General features: G+C 38.9%; 1 protein-coding gene across 1 annotated transcript in view; it reads right to left on the bottom strand.

The window, feature by feature from the left end:
* The window catches only part of hpse2 (heparanase 2), a 51995-nt gene that overhangs the window by 19936 nt on the left and 7220 nt on the right, over window positions 1-24839 (bottom strand). Inside the window, exons 4-6 of the mRNA XM_072677983.1 lie at window positions 11005-11178; window positions 7385-7556; window positions 2422-2469 (exon numbers count right to left, since the gene is read on the bottom strand). Coding sequence (XP_072534084.1) covers window positions 2422-2469; window positions 7385-7556; window positions 11005-11178 — 394 coding nt within the window. The remainder of the gene's footprint in view (window positions 1-2421; window positions 2470-7384; window positions 7557-11004; window positions 11179-24839) is intronic.

A 24839-nucleotide genomic window follows, 5' to 3' on the forward strand; every position in this document is an offset into this window, starting at 1 on the left:
GCTCCAAAATTAGCACCTTAAACCCCTTAAAAAGCCTGTGGTCTGCCGGCAGGCCAACAGTGTTATTACAAACTTCTCTGGGGCTGTTTTGCTGCCAGTGGAACTGGTTCATTGCACAATGTTGATGGAATAATGTAAAAGGAGTACTACCTCAGAATGCTTTAATATAACAAAATGAGGTGTACTTTCAGACCAATGACCCCATGTGACCCAAATGTGCTTGTGGAATGGATAAAGCAGGGTAATATTACTATTTTGGAATGGCCTTCCCAATGTCCTGACCTCACCCCTTTTAAAAACCAACAAGTTGATCAATTCAGCCAACAAGAGTGGTAAAATATCCAACCAGAATTCTGCCAATATCTTGCTGAAGGCTGTCCAAAGCATGTGGTCAAGGTGCAACTTGCTAAAGAACACTTAACCAAAAACTAGGTGGTGCTGTCTGCATTTTTACCTATAATTATGACCCTTTGTTAAGTTCAGAAAACTCCCAAAAACCCATAAAGCACATGATTGTTGTTTCTATGAAAGTTGCATGCAGTACACTTATTCTGCCCCAGACAAAACAACAGTTAAAAAAAACACACCATGAGCTCAATATTGCCATGACATTTGTGTTTATGAACAGTGTATGTAAACATCCGACCACAGTGGTAGAGAACACCTTGTTCTGGGAATCTGTATATGGATCGTAGTACATGTAAGGGATTTATCCATACTGCGCAATCCACGGTTAGCAATGGTTGTTTTTCTAAATAAAGCTTTATCGAGGGACTCAATTGGCGGCATGAGACTTGACCAGCACTCACAAGAAGCACACTCTTGAGTGAGCAGCACCTGTGATTCCTCATGCTGTGAAAAAATGAAAAACTTTCCATGACCTGCAACTTACTGCCCTCTATGTGTCTCCGGCAGCCCGCAGTGATCTTTTCACTTTCCTTGAGGTACAGGGCTGTAGTTAGAGAATGCACAGCAGAGTCTCGTCTTCAGACAAGCTTGTAGACTCACCTCCAGCTGACACCTGACCAGCCAACCAGCAGCTCAGAAATACAGCCAGCTGTCCAAAGACAAATTGACCAAAAACATGCTTCCAGACAAATTCCATTCAAAACACTGCATTCCACACACAGCCAAGACAATCTCAACCACTAGGGAGTGTTGTGTTCAAACCACCACAGGAAAAAATACCACAGGAAGCTCTTCAATATAAACTAAAGAGCCATATTCTGTCACACCACTGAGAACGTTGCTCTTTCTAAAGAGAGGACGCCTTGCTGATAATGATAATAACCTGACAACCAATCAAACACTTTTTCCTCACTTCACAATGAGGAGCTTCAGCTTGAGTCACTGTCTCTAACCGAAAGTAATTCTCCCTTTTAACTTATACAAACACCCACAGGTGAAAAGTTCTTGACGAAATCAAATACAAATAATAGCAAAAAGTACGTGCCATTAATTCCGACAACTGAACCAGTCCTTTTTAAATAGAATACCTCAAGCAGCCAAAGAGGATTTTTAGACTTGAATATGTTTATAATGTAATACTTTTTATTTAAGCAGTAAAAAGGTGAAGATTATGAAATACAATGTCAATTACAAAAGACCAAATTCAGATTATGGCTAAACCTAGAAAATGGTAGCAATGGGTCACCACTGCATTGTATTACACTGTATTTCCTAAACAAATAAGACAGATGGAAACTGGTGTTTCAGTGCACAGAAAAGGAATGTTTGGCTTTAACCAGCTTGGCTAGTATCAGAACCAGCTGCAGACAAGGGTCCATCATTTTACATCACTTCAAAGTAATTGTGCTAAATGAGATTAGGACAAAAGGCTCAAATTAGGTGTGCATGTTTTTGGAGGGAGTGTGCATTTTACCTTCTAGCACAATCTCTCACGCAACAGGTGTCAACAATTATAGGCTGAGGTATACAGAGAAAAGTGGCCAAGGCTAGTTCTGCAGTTTGGGGATTGCAGAGTGTGAAACACAGAGTGAGTGACACTTTGGTTTCAGGAGACAGCATAATTAATATAAGATATACTGTTTTACTTATGCCTGGAAATTATTCACTGTTTTTTTTTTGCTTGTTTTTTGTTTTGGGGTGGGGGTCCCCTTTTGAGTCTTGGTTCCTATCAAGGTTTCTTGGTCCCGATCTGAGAGAGTTTTTCCTTGCCACTAGCTTGCTCAAAAGAGGTTCAGTCCTGGATCTCTGTAAAGCTGCTTTGTGACAACATTCATTGTGAAAAGCGATTTGAGTTGAATTGAAATTTACTTTTGTCATTAGCACAGCTAAGACTTCTGTGTTCTGTCCATTTTTAGATGAGGCTTATCATTGAATTAAATGTATGCTACCTAAGATGTCATGAAGTCAACTAGACTAAAATAAGTAGAAATATTAAAAGGGTTGAATACCTACTGTTGCCACGTAACTGCATCAACAACAGAACCACCATTCTTCATGAACCTGTGAGGGAAAATAAGGAGAAAGCTTCAATTGGTGGGTGGGGATATGGCAATGGAAGTGCAGATTATTTACAGCTGCAATTTCAGCCTGCCCTGCAATTGTAAATGACCCTTTCTGCAAAGAACGCTGGCGTAGGCAGCCGACATCAAGGCCAACTAAGACACAAACCAAGCACTCGCATGGAGAGCATGTTTATATGGCTGGTGGGGACTGATCTTTCAGGCTATGTGTAAACCGGCTGTGGACGGACAGGAGATGACAGCCTAACAGAGAACTGGGCGATCCTTTTTAGGGAGAAAGGCTTACTCTGAGAAGGCCTCACTTTCTAAACAGACATTCTGGTGGAGGAAAAGCGCAAGTGTGATCTGTGCAGTAAAACTGCTCCCATAGTACTGTATTTCTCCCTAAAACTCTATTCCAGCCCCATCCCCATCCCCACCCCCACCACCTCCCAGCACAGCAGACCTCTCTGTCTGCAGAGCTCTGACTCAATTTATCATTTCCATCTGAACGCAGACTGGTAGCAGCAAGGGGTGGCGTCTCTTTCTGAGGAAGACCGTTGACAAGGCACTTGTGGTTATCAGTCAAATTTTCATCCGAGTCGGCCAAAGTTCCACCATAGCTCTTAACAACCGAGGCAGACAAACTACATGGAGGGAGTGCAGTGAGGTACAGAATAAGCAAGCGCACCATGAAGAGGCTTGGATGCCAGGAATCTGGCACGCCTCTAAAGATCAGATAAAGTTAAGACCCATGATCTGTCCAAGCTTTTCCCATGAGAGTCTTTAAATGTTCGGTCATTTTAGTGCATGGTCTGAACATCATGGTGAACTTATGAGAATGTTCGGTTCTACTACGGAGGTGCATGTTTTTCTCCTTACTTATTTTCAGCATTCCTAATGGACTGAGAGTGTGCATAGAAGGTGCAGACAGGGGCTGCTGTCAACCGCTGATTGCTTGTGCGAGGGAGCTTTGGTTAGGCAATGACATATTTATGCAAGGCTCGGTCATGTCTGTACCATAACCAATTAGCAGCCACTCACTGTCTCCGACTGGCCTCATTATCCCACATTTCAAAGTTGTGGTCAGCTGCACAAAAACACAAACAACTCAGAAAATACAGTCACATCAGATGCTGAGGTATTTACACTACCCTTCAACAAAAATTGGAATCAGCATTCTGAAGTCTGGAAGCAATATTTTCAATAAAACAAATCCCAAGTGCTTGAAGACGAATGCTTAAAACCATTCTAATATTCTCCTTTCAAATAAGTAGTAGAAGAAACTGGGGAAAAATAAATGTACATGATTCTAAAATTACATACACAGATTTCTATAACATCAAGAATGAAGTTATAATAACCAGTTAGAATAAGCTTTTAATTGTTTCAACTTTAGAATATCTATAAAATCACCAAAATACAGTTGATAACTTCTGATAAATCCTAAAAAGAATTGTTCCATTTTAAATGCAGATTTCTCAGTTCGTCTTAGCAATATAAAATAACACCACTGACTTATTTACGACAAGCTATTCCCAATTTTGGACGACTTTTTGGTGTATGCCATGAAATATCTTAGGTAATCTCATCTCACAACTTTAAAATGAGAACAGAATGAAAACAGTGTGTCCATAAAAAACTGAGCACATCAAAGGCAGCACAGTTGGTGTTGTAATAAGTTCCTTATTCGCATGGCCATACTACCCAAAAAGCAGAGGTCAACTGGTTGGCTGAAAGTTTCTAATTTTTACAGGTTTGGTTTGGCTGAATCTACAGTGGCTTAAGGATATTTTAAAGAAATACAAGCAAATCAAGATCAGTGTTTTGTGGTAAATAAATAGGGGATGTTTTGGATTTCTTCTATAAACTGCACTTGGTGTGGAAGACACCATTATGTAAATTAATTAAGAGTCGGGAGAAGGGGGGGGGGGGCTAGGAGTTTTGTGCTTTGGAGAGCAAGGATGATGCAGGTGGAGCATTGCTCAGTCACATCATAAATCGAGTGACACTTTATTTAGCTGACAGAGAATTTCATTGGTGCAATAAGCCCCAGTAATAACAGCCCACTGGGAGCAACGTAAACATAGCTTGCTGTGTCCTCCGCAAAAACAGACAGACAGCGATACACAGGATTACAATGGAATGAACTATGGCGCTATGGCACATGCATGACATGATGATAAAGAAATATAAGCTTCAAAGCAGAAAGGGAAAACCTCTCAACAGACAGCACTTCTAACTAATGTAAAATCCACCCAAACTCGCTTTAAACCGAGCTGTTATGTAGCAGTGTTTAGATATATCAATGAGAGAACTTACTGTCACCCTTTAGCACTAAGTAGCTTAGTATAGCCCCTGACCTCTGACTTGGAAAATGTGGTGCTTAATAAGCTCTAGAACAGGCAAACATGGGAAGGATGATGACCAATAATGAGACAAAGCTTACAACACAACAACACTGTCTCTCATGTGGAACACACATTTTACTGTATTATGGCAGCCAGCATAGTAGAAGGTGTGGTCGGCAGCCACACAGAAGTACCCCTTTTTTATTATTATGCTATTAATGATATTAATCCAGCAGAAAGACTTAGAATAAGAATATCTTAATATGAAAATGTATTTGGAGATAAGAGGTTATCAGCAAAGTAGCTGATAATGGATGGATAAGTGAATGGATTGGCGATATTAAGCTTATTGTGAATCAGTCAGTAGTATGATGAATGAGGTTCAAATCAGAAAACCATTCAATACTGTAGTTAATGACTAGTAAGTAAGCCTTCTGTTTTTACTGTTCTGCTCAAAAACTACTCTCCTCTTTTTTTACCAGCAATGTATCTGTGGGATGCATCTTCCAGGACATCATTTTGCACATGTGAGCTCCCGCTGTTAGGAAAGGAAGATCTTTCCAACAATCCAGGGTCAAGAAACACACAAAATAGCTTTCTCAAATACCCGCTGTGTGAGAGTGAAACAGAGTCCAACCTTTATAAATCTTTTATTCAGAACAATCCAAACAGGACCCAAACAGCTATACCAGGCACAAGCCTAAAGGACCCTTAGCAAAGCAGAAATGTCACATGGTGCCTTGCTTTGAACAGGCAGAGGCAGGCATGAAATACACTTTTCCTAGACAGACACATGCTGGGTGTCTAAAAATTCCATGACCGACCCAGTAAAATGTTTCTTCAAGTAAACAGACTGTTCACGTAATTCCCAGTGTCTCAGGTTCAGGTTCAGGAGGAAAGACATGTGGGCCTTCACTTACACTCACTGCAGGACCTTTGTACAGTACTAGTGTGCTGTTTATCAAGTTCAAATTCGGTTGACTCTCTGACCTGAAATGCACCAAATCCTTCCACCACAACCTGCCATGATCTTATTTGCGGGTACCAAGTTTAAACTGAGGTCTCTGAAGTTTTGAAAACTGAACTAAATAGACGCTATTGAGGCTCATACCGCGATCAGCCACACTGACATTAAAACCACCTGTTTGATATTGTGTAGTTTCCCTTTGTGGCACTAAAACAGCTCTCACCCGTCGAGGAATGGACTCGAGACCTCTGAAGGTGTCCTGTGGTATCTGGCACCAACAAGTTAGCAGCAGATCCTTTAAGTCCTGTAGGTTTTAAGGTGGGGCCTCCATGGATTGAACTTGTTTGCCCAGCACATCCCACAGATGAACGATAGGACTGAGATCTGAGGAATTTGGAGGCCAAGTCAACACACAGAACTCTTTGTCATGACCCTCGAACCATTTCTGAACAATTTAAGGCTACTGTCATTAGTAAGTATTGTTGCCAAAAAGAGGTGTACCTGGTTTGCAACTTTGTTTAGGTAGGTGGTTCATGGCAAAGTAACATCCATATAAAAGCCTGGACCCAAGAGTTCCAAGCAGAACACTGAATCCACCGACTTGCCTTCTTTCCATAGTGCTGCCTGGTGCCATCTCTTCCCCAGGTAAGTAACGCAAACACAGACCAGACCACCTTCTATCATTGCTTCATGGTCTAGTTCTGATGTTCATATGCCCATTGTAGGTGCTTTCAGTATTGGACACGGGTCAGCACAGGCACTCTGACCAGTCTGTGGCTGTGAAGTGTATTTTCGGCCACCTTTCTATGAAAGCTACTCAGTGCTTTTTTATCTTTTCACCTATTTCAGCAATTTGTGCTCTTCTGTGGGATCAGACTAGTTGAACTGGCTTTTGCTCGCCACCAAACGTTCACCAGTTATCCTTCCTTGGACTACTTTTGGTGGGAACTGACCGGTGTGTCCTGGGAACACTCCACAAGACCTTTGGCTCTGACTAAGTCATCCAGCCATCACACTTTGCTTCTTGTCAATGTTGCCTATTTTTCCTGTGTCCAACACATCACCTTTGTTGTACTATGATAACATAATTAGTGGTATATACACTATACTATATACACTGACTATACCTGTCAGTGATTTCATTGTTATGGCAGATACTCAGCTGGGTGTATACTGCTACATAAAAAGGTGGCATTCAGATCTAATGTATTTTTCTATTCTTCATGTGCATCCAAAGTGAAATTTACAGTAAATTAAGATTTCACTCTGATAAACCAACAAAACTAGTTATGCTCTTTTTAAAGAAGATATGACAACCATCTGCACAAACGGCTATTAGAAGAATGCCATATGGCCAAGGTGAGTGGGGAAAGATTCAATATGGCCTTGACCAAGCTTGCAGTGTGCACTGTTAATAGATGTAAGAACTTAACATCTGTACAGCTACACAGCTATAACAGCTATATCAGACCAGCGACTAATATGCAGTCACTAAAGCATTATAACTGCATCACAGGCAAGTGATAATGTAATGCATATCACTGTTAAAACAAATAATGGTCTATAGGGTAACTCACTAACCTGCTACAGCCACTCACCCGTCCAGTAGCAGGATAGCATTTTTGCGAGGGCGACCAATGTTGGGTCCATAGAGATTGGCTCGACTGTAATAGCGCACAGACTGCAGTAGTGTCTTCAACAAAATGTGGTCTTGAGCCAGTCGAGTGCTGTTGACTGATCGGGCTACCATGCTGCGGTAACTGTTGGGCTCTACAAGAAAAAAACAAACACAACTTAATTAACTGAATTAATAGGAAACATTTTACAGTCATAAATGTAAAGAATGTGTGACTTTTAAACTGTTATATTTATATTTATGTATAAAGGCACAGTCAACAGACTACTTTCTGTAAATATGTTGTTCTACAAAAAATTAAGCATCTTATTCATATACCAGAGCTTATTCATGAAGCAACTCAAGGGAAAAACAGAATACTAGATATATATCTAAATATATATAACCCTCTATAATTTTAAATGAAATTGAAGTTTTACTTTCAGTACAGTATTTGAAAATCCACAATTAGTTTGCATTTAATTGTTCGCAAAACTGGATATTTCCCACACATTACTTACCTGTTTTGAGTTAGCTAAACATCTGTGATTTTATTAATTCATTTTCAATTCAATTTATTAATCTTTTATCATTTAACTCATTTAACTGTGTTTAGACTGCAGTCACTGACAACTGTACAGTGACTGGCTCTTAAAAATGGGACTTTGTTTTTTTTATTGAGTTAACTCAAGTTTAAAGACTTTGAGTCGTTCTGATATATTCATATAAATGAACAATGTTTAGCACATTAAGTACAGACAACTATAAAGTACTTCATTTGCTCAACAAACCTCTTTACAAACTTTATTTGTTAAAAAGAGTAAACTTGTTTGGGTTAAGTAAACGTATCTCATAATATTTGATCTTTACTGTGACTCCATTTGGCATTTATGTTGTTTTTATTGAAACCAACTGATTAAGGAAATCACTTGCCTCAAACTCCTTAAACACAATCAACTTATCTGTGTTAACGATGTACATAGCCGACAGTATTAAAACTAAAGCATGAGTAGACTGATAAATCAGTGTGTTAGGTACTTACCTCACATAAACACATATACAAAGGTTTAAAATATCTTGATCTGATGTATATATTGTTTACTAATGCAAACACATCTTTTTTTTCTTTTACAAAAAAGTGGCATCGTTCAAAGAAGCCTTTGTAGCAGCTTTATTATTCATATTTTTTAAAGTGTAGTGGACCAGTGATAAGCTCATCAAATGTAGTACTGGACTCAGACGGGCTTGTGACATCTCACAAAACACAAAACACATGGCTAGATACACTGAGGTCCAAAAGTCTTAGATCAGAATATCTGGATTTTTTTTTATTTTATTTTAACCTGGAAATGATTTAAAACAAAGAAAGGCTATAAAGTAAGAAAATGAAGACTGGTTTAACATCCTGCACTATTTCTTGCTCACTACACAAAAAAGGTCAGTTTTTTTAGGCTTATCTCTTCATATTGAAGCTTGTGTTTAGACGGCTCTCAGGTGGATTTGATCTACTCATCAGAGACTTTTGCATGAACTAGGGATGCATGTCAGCTAAAGGGTATGCTCTCATTAAAACAAAACAGGGGACAAACTCTATGTATTGGGACAGCTGCTCATTCATAGTTTCTTCTAAAATCAAGGGTCTTAAAAAAAAGAGCTTATCTTGCTTTTGTTGGAGTAACTGTCTCTACTTGGAAGGCTTCGGATGATCACCACTCCACCTCATCCCCAACTCCCTAACTCATCCCAAAATTATTGGAGCATCCATCATTCCAGAGAACGCAGTTCCACTGCTTCACAGCTCAATGCCCAAACCTGGCATTAGGCATGGTGCCAATAGGTCCATGTTTATCTGCTCTAGAGAGTCGTATTCTATTGGCAATACTTCTCTACAGAGGATAGACAAACTGTGTATGTGTACATTCGCACATCTGTGTCAGCAATGGGTGCAAAATAAATTAGCTGAATGCATTCATTAGAAGGGGTGTCCACAAACATTTGGGAATTTGGTGTAACAATAGTATATTAATAGTGTAATTCTGACCTTCATATTAAGATGCTGAAGGTTACACTGTTTACTATTTGTTGCTGCTATTTGCTGATTAAATATTACACTGTATAGTATTACAATTATACTGGGCATTACTGTAGCCTATATGATGGTGACTGTATACTGAATGGGGTACAAAGATAGTTATGTTGTACTAATACTTTTAAAAAGTCTTACTGTAAATGTTAATAATAAAAAAATGATTTCTTCAGTGAAAACCAGTAAAATGTTGGCATCAAAAACTGCATACAAAAGCCTTTGGATTATTATATTATGGACAGAAAATTGAGTAATCCTAGTCAAGAGACGATGTGGGAATAAGGCTTAGCTTCAAACTAAACTGTAAGAATTAGTGTTGACACAGTGCTGGGCCAGAGTCAGGTCAGAGTGTGGCCAAAATTCAAAGATCAGACATTTCAACATTTTTTATTTTATTCTCTTGACAAACATTCACTGCCACTATGCAATTGTATTATATTAAAAATGACCTCTTGTCCACATGCCATTACATTAGTTCTGTACAGTAATACTGTTCCACTATATAAAGCTAGCCTGGCCTATTTCATGATCAAACACCTAACAATAAATCTTTGGATTGATCCTTTGCTAGGAAACACTTCTTATTCATGGAACCATTTAAAGAAAACTGATCCATAACAGATTTGTCTCTGTAAAAAGTCACTTGTATTTTTCTAATTTATTGTTTATTGAAATAACCTACATAACCAGCACATGTTCATCATGTACGAAGCATCATAGTGGCACAAAACTGAAGACCGACCACAATGCCTTCACAAGGCCACTGTGCATGACCTTTAAAATAAATAGAGTAATATGTATTTAGGTAAGTAACAAAACAGCTTTAGTAAAGAAGTGAGATGGAAGAGGGAAGATGCACTGCTTCAGTAAATAAGCCTCAAATACATACAATGTTTCAGCCACCATTGATACATTTCACACAACTGGAAGAATCAGTCCACTCGAACTTCAGTAATGATTTCCAGAGCTCACAAGCATTGTAGAGCAGTGAGAGAATGTCTGTTCAGTTCACTTAAAGTGATGGTTTGGCCAAAAATCACATTTACAAAATCACATCTATCTGAACATACTGTTATCTATCAAACAGAGAAAAATACAGACAGACGTCATGCTTCAAGATGCCCACTTGCACTGGTTTTAGCAATGCAACATAGTTTTGTCAATTTTTGTAAATATCATACAGTGCCAGAAACCACATGTGAGAGTCTATTTGACACTTCTTAACAATTCAGTGTTTTTTGAGCCAAGTGTGTGAGGATTTAGGCATGCTGTTTTTGACAATGCTTCAGTGCAACAGAGCTTTAAACCAAAAGAAAAGGTATTGGTATACAGTGTACTGCAAAGCACACTAACGTAACTTAGGTTATTATTACTGTTGTTGTTGCTGTTGAGTTTCGTGTTCTATTCTAACAAGGGAAATGATGTCAATTTCTTGCTACGCACACACACACACACACACACACACACACACACACACAATCTCAGTGTGGTCTAGTAGGTATTATTAACAGACTTACCATTTCCCAGCTCCCAGGATATATTATACTTCTTGCCAGCACTGTACTTCAGCAGACTCAGGGCACTGGAGGCATTCCATGAGTTGTCAGGATTTCGGTGTAGGGCATTGAGCCCAAAGATCAGGTGCAGTCCAGCGCAGTCAGCAAAATTGTACAGTTTGTCTAAAGACCTGGCTGGGAAAAAGCGAGACACAGTTGTAACTTTGGCACTTCCATTTTCTTCTGAAATGAGTAATAAAATACCACCTCCATCAATTCTCTGAATCCTCACAATCAAACATGCTTAGTGATCCAACAGAGTATGGTCTTACAGGCAGCAGGGCTGCATGCATGTGAAAGCACATGTGGTAAACTATCCAGCGGTGCACAAAGCAAACAGTGTAGTGGCAGTGCAGAAAAGCATTTTAGTGGGAAAACCTTGGGATGGGTTATAATAATCGGGCCTCATCCTTGGTATGGTCATTGGCTATGTTTTGAAATTCTATCGGTTAAGAGCAGTGACAATAAACACAAATATTTCAGTGCCCTTTGACTTCATTTCCTGTGTTTAAAAAGAAGCAGCTGAGACGTCTCACATGGCCCAGAGGGATTTAAGAGAAGCTCAACCTGTGTGTGATGTACCAGTGGAGTTGAATTTCAAGGTCGCTGTATTTACTCATGGGCAGTTTTGCACATAATTCCATTAAGCTCACGGTCAATATGTCTCTGATCAAGGATGAAGCAAACGCCTGAAATGCTCAAGAGATGCTGAAAAAGGTACAGAAATGTGGTCAAACCGCCCTCAGCCTGTAACACAAAATTGCTATGACATCTGAAATCTAAAAATCACATGGACCCTGCTTTTATAGCCTTAATGTGATTGTAAAATGGAAAAACCTTGAGTCTGACCAGAACCTCTGCATTTTATGTGTAACCCACAGAGGGACAGTGCAGATCACACACACATATACACCAAAAAAAAAACAGATTAGTGCTAGACAAGTGTATCTCCAGCTAACAGAGGAATCTTTAACATAGAGTCACATTTAACCCAAATAAATTCCCTCTCCAGATGTGCACATTAACATGACTACTAAATTCCTGCTTTTATTGGGTAGTACACTTTAAAGCTTTCAAGACAACTTAAAACACACTTGCCACACCAATAATAATGGGTGACTATTTCATAACTTAACAGGAAGGCCTAATTCAAAGCATAACGTGACACTTTCGTTCAAAGCATTTTAAATGGCTGAAGTCTTTAAATGGTCTAATGCATCACTTAATTGGGTACAAACCTCTAAAAATTTTAATGAGGACAAGAACTTGTTTAATTGAAACAAGAAACCAATGAACCAATGGCAAGCATTTTATGGATGCTTTTTTTCACATTGCAAATTAAGCCACAAAGCCTCTAAAGCATCAAAGCATGCAAATATTTATATATATATTTTAAAGGTTTTATGAAGGAAGCTGGCCTGGGCCAAAAAATCTTAATTAGATATTTTTCTCTTTCTAGTAGGCATCAGACCCCGTAGAGAAGCCCACCTTGCTGTGTCTGAGTAGGATTCTGGGCGTCCTCCCTGCTCTGCAGCCTTTAGCACAGTGAGCTGATTGAGATAAAACCGTATCAAAGGCAGGTGGATGGAAAGCAGGGCCATGCTGTCAGGGCAGAAAAAGAAGCAGAACCAGATGTGGGCCAGAGGCTGAGAGAATCCAGGGCCTCCTTTCCTCGAGCAGACTCTTGCACAAGAGCTGTCACTGTTGAGGAACCTGGACTGGGGCCAAACACACATCTAGTAATGGTAACAATCACCAGCCCAAATTATTGTGATGTTTATAAGGTTACACACGACGCTGCACTACCCCGATATTATGATGATAGGTTGAGAAAAAAAAGGGAGCAATTTGCATTTTCAATATTATCTCAGCATAGCGAAGCATTGCGGATGTGAAAATCCAACCAGAAACACTGCAGTTGTGTAATAAACTGTCATCGATTGTCTCTCACACGGACACACCCACACACTTCCGAACGCGGCATGTTATTTGACTCCCTCTCTAGCAGTGTCTCTTTCTCTCAGGGGTAATCACAATAAGAGAACAGCTACTTGTGCTAAAAGCAGCCAACTGTGATCAGTTCCATGTTGCTAAAGTAAGGTAATTACACTGTGAACAGCACCCAGGCTCCTAAGGGCTCTGTGCAGAGAGGGCCAGACATGGCAATATAGGGAGTAGGGAGGACATCAGGAACACAACTCTGGTTCACATTTAGAGCAGACTCAAAGTGTTTCCAGATAGACCAAATCAGTCTGCCTCCTCTCTCCCTCTCTCTCTCTCTCTCTCCCTCTCACACTCTTCTCAGTAATATCACAGTGCGATAGCTGAGGTGAACTGTAGAATAATTGAGATAAATGACAAATTACAAAATGAAGTGTCAAAAAGCCAAGAATCCTTGGAAATATTGGAAAATAATATTGTTTTTGGACAACCTTGATGTTTTGCTTACATGGTTAGCTGGTCTCCTGTCAGTCTTATGTGTTTTTTTAGTAATTGAATTTGAATGCAATGCTGATGTGCAATGGGGTTTACCGATCTGCACGGTCAAAGTCCAGAGACCACAGAAGTTGACAGACTTTATTTTTTTTATATTCTTAACTTCTAAATGTTCTTTTACTTCACAGATTTTCAAACCCTGTAAAGGTTCATTCACACTGGCAATATTGCTGTATACTTTTCTTTATTAGATAATTTCTTTATTTCAAAATGCAGCCACTTGAGAATGTAATGTGTAAGATTTATGCTGTGAGGGTATGTTGATGTATTAGGGGAGAAAAAAAACCTCTCTGAACTTTCTATAAACTGGCTGAATGAACTCTTGTAGTAAGTTCAGTAGCAACTGTAAAGCTAAGAGTAGAAGTAAATGCACTAAATCCCACAAGCCAACGCAATGGAAAGAGAGGGGTCTGGATATTGTCAGAGTAGCTATCTGATCACAGACATAAGACTTCCATAACAAGCAGGACTGTACCAGAGTGCTACGGCTCATTTCTGAGCCAGAGCATTTCCATTTATGTCTAGTGATTACCTACAGCAACGATCAGGAACTGTATATTCAAACCCCACCAGAAAAAAGTTCAAAGCAAAGCATTTCCATAGCCACACAACTTCCACAATGTCTACTCTTAAGGAAAACCTTGACTGCAAGAAGAAGTCTCAACACAGACCTTTCATCTCGACATGTCTGCAATGTTTTTAAACCATATTGCTATAACTGCATTTATTCATCTGTAGGTAAAATATAAACCAGTACATACTATTTTCTACAACTATAACATGTTATGTTCATTAAACGTTATATTAGAAGACATTGTATTTGCTACACATTCTAATTAGTGATCATTTTAATTAGAAGACATACAGAGCATTTTAATGATGGACAAGTATCATCACACAAAAACATTTATCCCCCAAATGACAGCTTTATAGGAGCAGCAAAAAAACATTTACATTAACTTTTAATTATCTTTTTATCTTTAAGTCATTTTCAAGCATTTCAATTAGTTCATACATCATGACATTTGACACAATGTAACAACAACAACAACTGCCACATTCATATTATGTTTGAAAGTGAAGGTTGTTGTGTGACAGCGTCGATATACCGTTTATTATATAAAGCTTTGATTAAATAACTTGATCAGCCATATGTCCTAGAGACTTGGACAAACCTGCTTGCACAAACTCCCCTTCAAACTTGATATATTAAGCCTCGGATACCACTTATGTCACCAGAAAGCAGGAATAAACTGTCTAAAATAAAAGAGAGAAATGAGAAAGAGAAAGCATTTATATCAGTGGAAGTACTAACATAAAAGTAGTTATCTGAAATGACTTCATCCGATTAATAGCATTCAGATTTTATGTATGTTATCTTTCCCGTGCATGTGTCTATTTGGCTTACCCTACATAATACTCATCAATAAAAGTGCTTAACAACGAAGGTCAGTCAGGACGTGTGTACATGAATGGTTTCTACAAAGAAGGAAAGCCACCCATCTATGTTCATCTATCAGTATTTTGGAGACAGACAGACAGACAGACAGACAGACAGATAGATAGATAGATAGATAGATAGATAGATAGATAGATAGATAGATAGATAGATAGATAGATAGTACATTTGGCTTCCCTAAACTACTAAAATAATATATTTTTTATACAGATTTTAGACATTTTTATAAATGTTTTTATTTAGAAAATATTTTTTTTTTATTATCTCTCAAAATAAGAGCTGCAAACTGGCAGCAAAAAACACTCTGCTCTTCCTCAGTCCGACTATACCTTTCCACCATGCTGCTTGTGTTTGTTGTAACATAAATTTTCAGAACATTTTAGCTATTGACAAACAGCTTAAGTTAAACTGAATATTTTTTTCCCAATATTCAGATATTACCCACAATTTCTGTTTGCATAGCCTACTTCACACAACCTTTTAAAATGCTAAAAGATTTATCGTATTAAATCCTTGTGAGAGCACTGAAAGAATTCCCATCCTTTCTGGGTCTTTGTTTTGCTGCAATATTAGTGACGGGACAGAAAAGTAACACTGAGTGCTTGGACCCAAACTAACTCTCACGCAAACACAGCTAGAGTGAAAATATGGTTTCAATAGTCCTGCTATGCCTGTGGTAGTCTGAAGTGCACACTGCATGTCATACAAACCCAAGTATGCTCACGTTTATAAACACAGCATTACACAAAGACTCTCGTTTGATAGGGTATGTTTTACAAAGAACTGCTCAGGTCAAACCACTTTTGTATTGTGGAAGAATGCAAGCTATGAAGACACCTGTTTCTGATTGATTCGGTATGGCTAGTATAAGCTCTGTGTGTGTATGTGTGCACACATATGAATGTGTGTGTGCACACGTGTGCATATGTGTACTTTAAGTTCTCGTGTATATGTGAGTTATCAAGAACACAGGTACACATTGACGTATTGGTGAAACTGCGTGGTGAAGTCCGAGTGTGCATGTGTGTCTACGTATCAGTGGTCCTACATGTTCGCCCCGTGTATGTAGGGCCATGTGGTTGGCAGTGAAAAGGATAGAGAACTGAGTGATATGTTAACATCTCAGAACACACGCTGGTGTATATACATCCACACACATTTGTGTACACTAATTAATCTTCCCCAGAGAGACTGCCTGTGCACCAGCACATGGCCAAGGCTTCACAGAGCTGCACCGCTGGACTCTGATTTCCCCTTAGTGTCAACAGTCCTGGGCGCTGGTCTGATTGGAGCTACACTTGAAAAGCATGTGCCAAAGTATGTCTACTACCACTACCACTGTCTGTTTTTAGCTATATTTGATCCATTTTTATAGATAACAGTATATCATACACTGTGAGAAAGTACATAAGCAAGCCTAGATTGAATGCGTGCATCCCCTCTAAAAATACCCTAAAAAATAATATACAGATTTGTATGTACTTCAGATTTAGGTAGAATGCGCTTTTGATCAAATTTCTGTATTACAGGAGCAACATCATCTGTGGGTTTAGATGAATATTTCTCAGGATTAAACCTAATAAGCATTTCTGATTGCTGAGTCACAGAATTCATGACAACATTACCTTAATCTTTCTTGTGGTAGCTGTAACACTTCAGGTAACTAACATTTGGTCTTAAAATTTTAAGCAGAGCTGATTTTTGGTCAGTGCAACATGATACACAAGAGTACGGAATCTGTAAACCACATTTGTGTGAAACAATTTGATCTCTTTTTTGAGGGATTATGTAACGCCTTTACATACCTGACAGTGTTATCTATTTGAAGTCTTTACTACTCACTAATGCTATAATTGCTCCATGATTACTTTGTTACTTGAAAGAAGCAAGGCAGACACAAGGGGCAGAACTAAAGTCAATGACCCCTAGGCTCTTTATAGCGCACATCAAAGGACTTCCCTGAAGTCAAATTTCGCCCACTGTCCACCATCCTCCCATTGTCCGCAATGATAACATAAGCTACTACATGAATAAGACAGCATGTGTGCTACAAGACACTTTAACAATGAAAGAAGAATGTAGTGTAACGTAAAATTTACCAGAGGGGCTAATTAACACTCCAACAACTGACAACCTGCTTCTGTTTTCATGTGTTAATATTTGACTACTTGAATATTGGTTAGTTACAGTCTATATTTCTTCACAGATAGGGACTGATTAACACACCAAGTGCTGACAACTAGCTCCTGATTTTATATGAAATGCATATTATATTTATTTTAACTTAAAAAGTAAGTAACTTTACTGTCTTTAAATTTGTAATGAATTGAACACCAAAATGCAGCAAATGAACAGCCAGTTCTCATAGTCGATATGTTGAATGCAGAAAAAAAGGACCACTTTGTCTGTGAATCTCTGAAACAGCAAGGCACGTTGGGTGGGGTGTTCCAGGTTGGCAGTAGTGAGCACCAACCGACAATAGTCTTCGGAGCGGCACACCTGCAACAGACCGTTGGGCACCCAAGGCTCAGCGATGTGCAAGGGTTATCCTATCTGCTGTGACAGAATGTCATGCTGGTTGCAGGAGAAATATATCTTGTTACTGAGTGGTGCAGCTGAATAAATGTTGGCACTATTATCAAATTGAATGAATTAGTTCACTGAATTCATTGAAGCCATGGATGACTGTGAGTCCCAAAGAGTCCATCTAGGTGGATAGGATGGCCCTCCATCTCCCATTAATCAGTGCAATGCTGGCATCTGTTGCCAGGTGGCAGGTAGTGTTCTCCTCCAAACACATTCAACTGCCCAATGATGTCGGTTTAGCTGGCTGACTTTACATAAAGAGAAAAGCACAAATGCTAGCTGGTGGAGAGAGTGCGCCGCTCTGGCAAATGCTCTGCTGGGAAACCCTGGGGCCGGGCATTCGTGAGAATGTTAATTTGCCACGTCAGTATGACCGCCTGCCTAAACATCGCTGTGGACTAGGTACACCCCTTTATGGCAATGGTATTCCTCAAAGGCAGCGGCCAGTTTCAGCAGGGTAATGTTATGGAACAGTTGGGGAACAGCATTAGAAACACGATCAAGATTTCAAGGTGCTGCCATGGCCTCATGAATTCCTCTGACCATAATCTGATCGAGCTTCTATGGGGTGTGCTAGTTGGTGCCAGATACCACAGGCAGCTTAAAATGTTTTGTAGCGCCCATGACCAGCAGGTAGGAGCTGTTTCGATGGCACAGCTGTAGCAAGTCTCACTGTTCTTGTACCTTCCAATATGAAAGAAATAGCTGTCAAAAAATCTAATTACACAACTTATCCCTTCCAGGCGGTAGCAGATGATCAGCCAATACATGTTTGATATTTTAAATTGGCTTCTTTAGTTAAGAACAAGAAATCTTCATACTATAATACACACCTAAGAACATCTTTAGTCTATGTGTTTCAAAAAGCAGTATGACTTTAGTCAATACAAATAAAATAAAATAACTTCACTGCACAGCTGATGCAGATGATAATGTAGTTACAATTTTATTTGTTTAGGTAGCATTTCATTTCTCTATTTTTCCCCACAGGCAGTCAAACAGTGCCCTCAGAGATCCTGGAATTCTGACTGCTTAGGTTTAGGTAGCTGACATGAGTAGCAGATAGATAGATGCTCAATCAGACAACAGTCATGAATCTTGGAGAAAGTATCTGACAGTACTGTGATACACTGCAGTACATGTTTTTGCCAGATGCTATGTAAAAGATCAGAGTCTTTTCAAATATTCACCTCAATAAATGCCTTCCAAGCCATTCCAAATGACCACTAGAAAACAACCAGCACCGTCAAAAACAGCAAACAAAAGTTTAAATTATAATCAAACACAATAAAATCAGAGAAATAAATAGCACTTTAATAGTAATGCAGTATTTAACATGAACTCCATCTTTCTTGAACCACTTTCTTTGGGAAGCTGATAAAAGTTCCACTAGCGGCGTGAACCACAGGATAAAGCAAATGCCCGCTAATAGTACTAATGGGCAAAGAGCTTACAGACAGCATAATAGATCAACCCCTCTGGCTCTATGCTGTGCACAGTTAGCAGTGGAACCAAACCCTCCATCTGGCTTTAGTTAGAGGTGTCAGGTCCTGTCACTCAATTTAAAGGTGAATAAGGACCAGGAAAGAGTTTTGGTTGGCCCCCCTCCTCCCACAGTCATTGAAAGCACCCCAGTTACCACTTGAATGAAGTATGGACTTTGTAACATACCACAGAAAACTCAATTTTACTTTTCCGTTCCATGCTCTCCAGACCAGAGCAAATTTCATTACACATTTATGGACTCATAAAATACCATCCAATAACATTGTTTTTGTTCACATGCAGTTTCATCAGCAAACTATGGGTATGCAGGCAAAACCTTAAATCTATCACTGGACAGGACAGCACAAGATCTAACGTTCATCAGTTCTGTGTAAATGTACTTCTACTTTACATTTAGAACATGCAAAATATGTTTTTTCACTTTTTTCCATAGTAATCAGGAATGCCAAAATCAATCTATTAGCTATAATTATGAGTCAAATTTAAACCATGTAGTTATCAGGTAACAAAAGGCAGACATAATTCATCTACATCTGTTAGATAGATAATTATTATAATAATAAAAAAAACTTTTTTTGTTTTTTATTGCTTTCTTCTGCCCTGAGCCATATCTGACATTAGACTACAAGCTTGATGCCAGAGCTCACCCAAAATGTCTTATATTCAGACCGAAAAAATGTGCACACTTACAAAGGGCATTAGTCAAAGGGCATATACAAGTGCTGTGAAACATTTCTTGGTTCACTTGATTTAATTAGCCTTGATCAAGCTGAAATTTATGAACAGCTGCAGAGCATTTCTTCTGAAAAAAACTGCATGGGAACAATAATCAAGCTTGTCCCAATCATTTTCAAATATAGTTCTTGACATTTAGTTGACATTTACTGACTGTTTATAATGGTTGAGGTTATTATGTATACTGGATTGGATGTCCAAGTTAAAATGTGTTTAAGAGGTTCTACCAAAGTGGGTATTGTTTTGTTATTAAATTAACGGGGCAATCTGTTTGTCTATGATTTTATGGTTTCTAAATAATGAGACTGCAAGACTGTTCCATAGCAGAGTGTTCTACACATGCACAAAAAAACGGGATACCTGCTTTCCTTAAATTCATGTGCATGTGGATATTCTACAGGTTTTCTTTGCCCTTGTGGATAAAAAGATCACCTTCATGCTAAATTTCAGATGTTATGAGAATCCTGTATGGAAGGATGAAGATGGCATTCAAGTGCAATGCTTCTTAGCTTAGACCAAGAATGTATTTGGCACTCATAAGGCTGTACTATTTAGTCAAACTCCACTGTATCTTGTTCCATAACTATATAATCTACATATTTTACTTCAATACAGTGTCTTTAAGGAATAGTGGACACTGGACAAACCCTAAACTTGAAAAATGAACATATTTATCAGCAGATGTTTATTAGCTCCATATTAACAGCTGTGTAGGTTCCAAACAGTCACGTTTTTCACAGTAAATTTGGTCCTCTGGCAACGCAACTCCATATATATCAACTCCAACCTTAATTCTGCAAAAAACAAGGACACAGGCTAAAGATCAATTAACCAAGACCTCCAAACCTGTCAATGTAAGCACTATTTCATATTTCACTATTGCATAAGTATAACCACCTCACAGTATAACAATGCCCCTAACAATATAACTAATACATCTATTCTCATGACGGCACACATATCAAATATAGAAATAAATCATGTTTTATACTAATGAAATACGCACGATTTCTTCAGGACTTCAAGAACTGCCCGTGCAGGACTGGAGTAGAGATGGATGCTAATATTAGAAAGATTATGATGTTTCCCTGGAGTGAGTATTTGGATAAACTAAAGAGGATGGGGTTGCACTGGCATGTGGTTGTAACATTCACATTAATCAAACAGATCTGAAGTCATGTCAACATATGATTAAGAATTTCAGGTCAGTTTTTCATTCATCTTAAGGTTTTTTAGATGTTTCTGTTTATACCCCTGAATGACATAACTGACTTTAAAATGTTGCATCATAGGTCTAATGACTTAAGCTTGATTCTCCGTGTCACCACAGTCATCCACATCTGGAAATCCACAAAAACACATTTGGATGTGCTTAACTGAGTGAACAGGATAGTTTGTTTCTCCCTCCATCTTAATACAAAGCAATTCCAGGCAATAAATGGCATCTGATAAAGGCCACCAAAATGAAACGAGAGAAGGTCACCTATAAAGAACCATTAGGCTTGTCCTCGCGGCATGTTTAGCTGCACTGTGATGCTGCCTGAGCATCAGCTTGTCAAGACTGGTTGCACATGGTGACTGATTACACAATTCACAGACACAACTGCTAACTGTCATGCACAACTACACAGCAGGTGGGAATTTGCTACAAGTACGAGAAGCTTGAGAAAAAAGTATGAAACAATCTTCACTCTGATGACAAACTAGTACAAGAAGGTGTGGGCAAGACAGATGTCCGTTCAGTTCTTTCAATTAACTGTGGTAAGTTCTTAGATATATTGTATAGTTTACCAGTGGGGGTAGTGGTGGCTCAGCGGTTAGAGCGCCGGGTATCGATAACAGGGTTCGATTCCCGGGCTCGGCAAGCTGCCACCGTTGGGCCCTTGAGCAAGGCCCTTTACCCTCTCTGCTCCCCGGGCACTGGAGTTGGCTGCCCACCGCTCTGGGTGTGTGTGTACTCACTGCCCCTAGTTCACTAGTGTGTGTGTGTGTGTGTGTGTTCACTACCACAGATGGGTTAAATGCGGAGGACATATTTCGCTGTACAGTGTACACTGTACAGTGACAAATACGTGCACTTTTACCTTTTACCCTTTACCGCTGTGAGGCGTTAGTCAGTAGTTAGTCAGTAACTACATGGACTTTTGTGCAAACTGGTGGGGCTATTCTTTGGTAACAGAAATTTGTAATGACACTCTCGGCCCGCCTGCGGGCTACTGGCTTTTTTTAAGAGGTTAAGTGCTATTTTATTTGATTAATTCTTCAGCTATGATGGAAATGAATACATAGTAAATACAAAAACCAAGCCAATTTACGAATATGAGTTGATTTCGTTTGAAAGGTTGATTTATCTTACAGTCAGAATTTCCAACTGTATTGGTAAATCTTCATACATGCACTAAAGAGATGCTGACTGATGTTGATTTGTCATTTCTAATTTCACAGATTTTGAAACTGTAAGAACACTTGGGGAGGCACATAATTTAAAAGTCTTCTTTCTTCGACTTGGCCCTACAGTTTCCCACAACTCTCTGAGGATTGGAATTTTGGTACTAAAGAGGGTTGAAATTTCCAAAAGCAAAATGAAATAAAATCTCTCTTGGTCCACCCTGACGATGAGTGGAAAGAATTAATACCAAGGATACAACAAAGTGACTGTTCCAACAGTTGATATTGGTAATCCCTGCCGAGTAAATGGATCCAAGCCCGCAGAATATTGCGAGAGACACTTCAATCAGCTGTTTCGCAAGAAGCACTGATCTGTCAGAAATCCATACCAATAGACTTTTGTAGTCATCGGTTTCAGAGAACTGTGTCTACCTTCTGTTCTCCTGGGTTAGTTCATTAACTAGTAAACATGCTGTGAATTCTTATATCATATCTTAATTATCCTTCTCTTCATTCTTCTTCCACTACCTACATCTCTCTCAGGGATCAAGCTAATGCACAGCAGGATGCAGATTTTCCCCCATTCACCCAAACAGAGTAAAACATGACTGACATACATTGGCTTTGAGAAGCGTTAAACATCATGAAACAGGAGAACATTTAAAAAAAAACACACACACACACACACACACACACACACTCAATGCTTCAAAAGCTACTGATCAGAGAGGCGAAAAAAAAACAGTGCCATTCACATTGCAGTTGATTTTAAAAGGCATACCCACTCTGCGGGAAAAGCGTACCACAATATTTTGAACAGACTGTTTCCAAGAAATCTTTTTTTCAGGCAAAAGTACTGAGTAGCTCTTTAAAGCAGTATTATGCAAGAATTTGCATTTATTGCACTTGGGTTGCCCCCTACAGTCGGGGAGTGTAACTGGTGCTTCGAGCCACCACTAAAGGACACATTTCTGGACAAGCTGAGAGATACAGAACAGTCACTGAAAGAAGTATGTTGACTGTCATGGCAGAGTAATATTACAGGATTTTATGCAATTATGACTGAGTGATAGTGACTGAGTGGCAGTGATAAAGAAGCTATTCTCCCTATTACGAGTCATTTTAAAACTGTTATTTCCCGATTCAATCCGGTGACACAGGATCGCATTATTAATGAATCTGGTATTAATCTTAAAGCCCTATCCAACTCGATCTTTTTTTTTTTTTTGTAAGAAAGAATTAATAGGAATTTGAAAACTGCTTCAGAAAATGAAACAGTGTTTATTTGTGACCATATTACGGTGAAAAAATGCAGATACGTTTCCAGTTCACAGCTAAAAGCAGGCTGAAATTGACCTCTTACTTGAACCTTCAGTTCCACCTTAAATGATGCAGCAGTTACGTTCTGCTGTTGAAATATACACAATAACTGCAACACTTATTTAAGGTGGAATGGGGAGTTTGAATTAGAAATCCTGTTTTGGCTGCTAACTGGTAACAGCACCGCATCTTTCAGTTAAAATAAAGCTTGTTTTGTTTTGTTCAACAAAATAAAGTCACACACACACTGTGGAACACTGTGTAGGGTAGTTTTCGAGAAACAGAGGTACGTGACAGAGCAACAACAGACAGTACACAGAACAGCGGTTAAAACAATTGTTAGTCAATATTTTTAAAAAAGGATGAATTAAAACACTCTATTCTGTTTGTTCTTTGCCTGTTTTGCTGTTTAATGCACACACGTTAGAAAAGCAGCTCACAGCTCATTCAGTCTTATACATGAGTGACTTCAAAGTGTGTACCACTACACACACACACCCATACATATACAAAAAATAATTTGACTGCAGTGTTAAAAAAGGGGCTGAATGATGAGGTAGGTTAGTCAGACTGGGTTACAGGATATTAAATGCACTATAACATTTAAAAAAAATGTTCCTACCAGACAAAATAAATGAAAAACTGGTCACCAGAAATACAGCGATTTTACTAGTGTTTAATATTGTTATTATTATATTTTTTATTATAATAACATTATTTCTAGAAACACAAATGGATTGGATCAGTATCGGTGGACAGTCAGCATTAGGGTCCTCGGATCTGATCAGGGGGTGAAAAAAACTTGCTTGGTATATCTCTAGTAAAAACACTACAAAAGGTCGCTTTGATAGTGTATTTCTAACAATTTCTAACAATCCACCTTTGGAAGATCATGAATAAATGATGAATAACCAAATAAATAAGCACAGCCATTTAATAACTTTACATATACACAGTCAATTTGGTTTTTGTACTACTCTAAATCACAGCCAGCGCAATAACCCTTTGTTTTAATCTGACGAAGCTGCATTACATGTATTAGTGTCTCATATATTCACAGTTCTGTTTAGTCAACCCCCACAAATGATTAGGCAATGTAAATGTTCAACAATGTCCAACACACTCGTTCTCGCTTTCAGTCTCTCGCTCTGTCTCTCTCTGTCCCCCTCTCTAGAGTTTAAACAGGACCAGCATGCTTTGTATATATCTGTATGCATGTGTGAGTGTGTTTGGGAGGGAGGTCCACAGGCAAGAATTCACTTGAAGGAATGTGTTTCTAGTGTGTGTGTGTGTGTGTATTTTCAAT

Source organism: Salminus brasiliensis, chromosome 4 (genome assembly GCF_030463535.1).
Source record: "Salminus brasiliensis chromosome 4, fSalBra1.hap2, whole genome shotgun sequence".
NCBI lineage: Eukaryota > Metazoa > Chordata > Actinopteri > Characiformes > Bryconidae > Salminus > Salminus brasiliensis.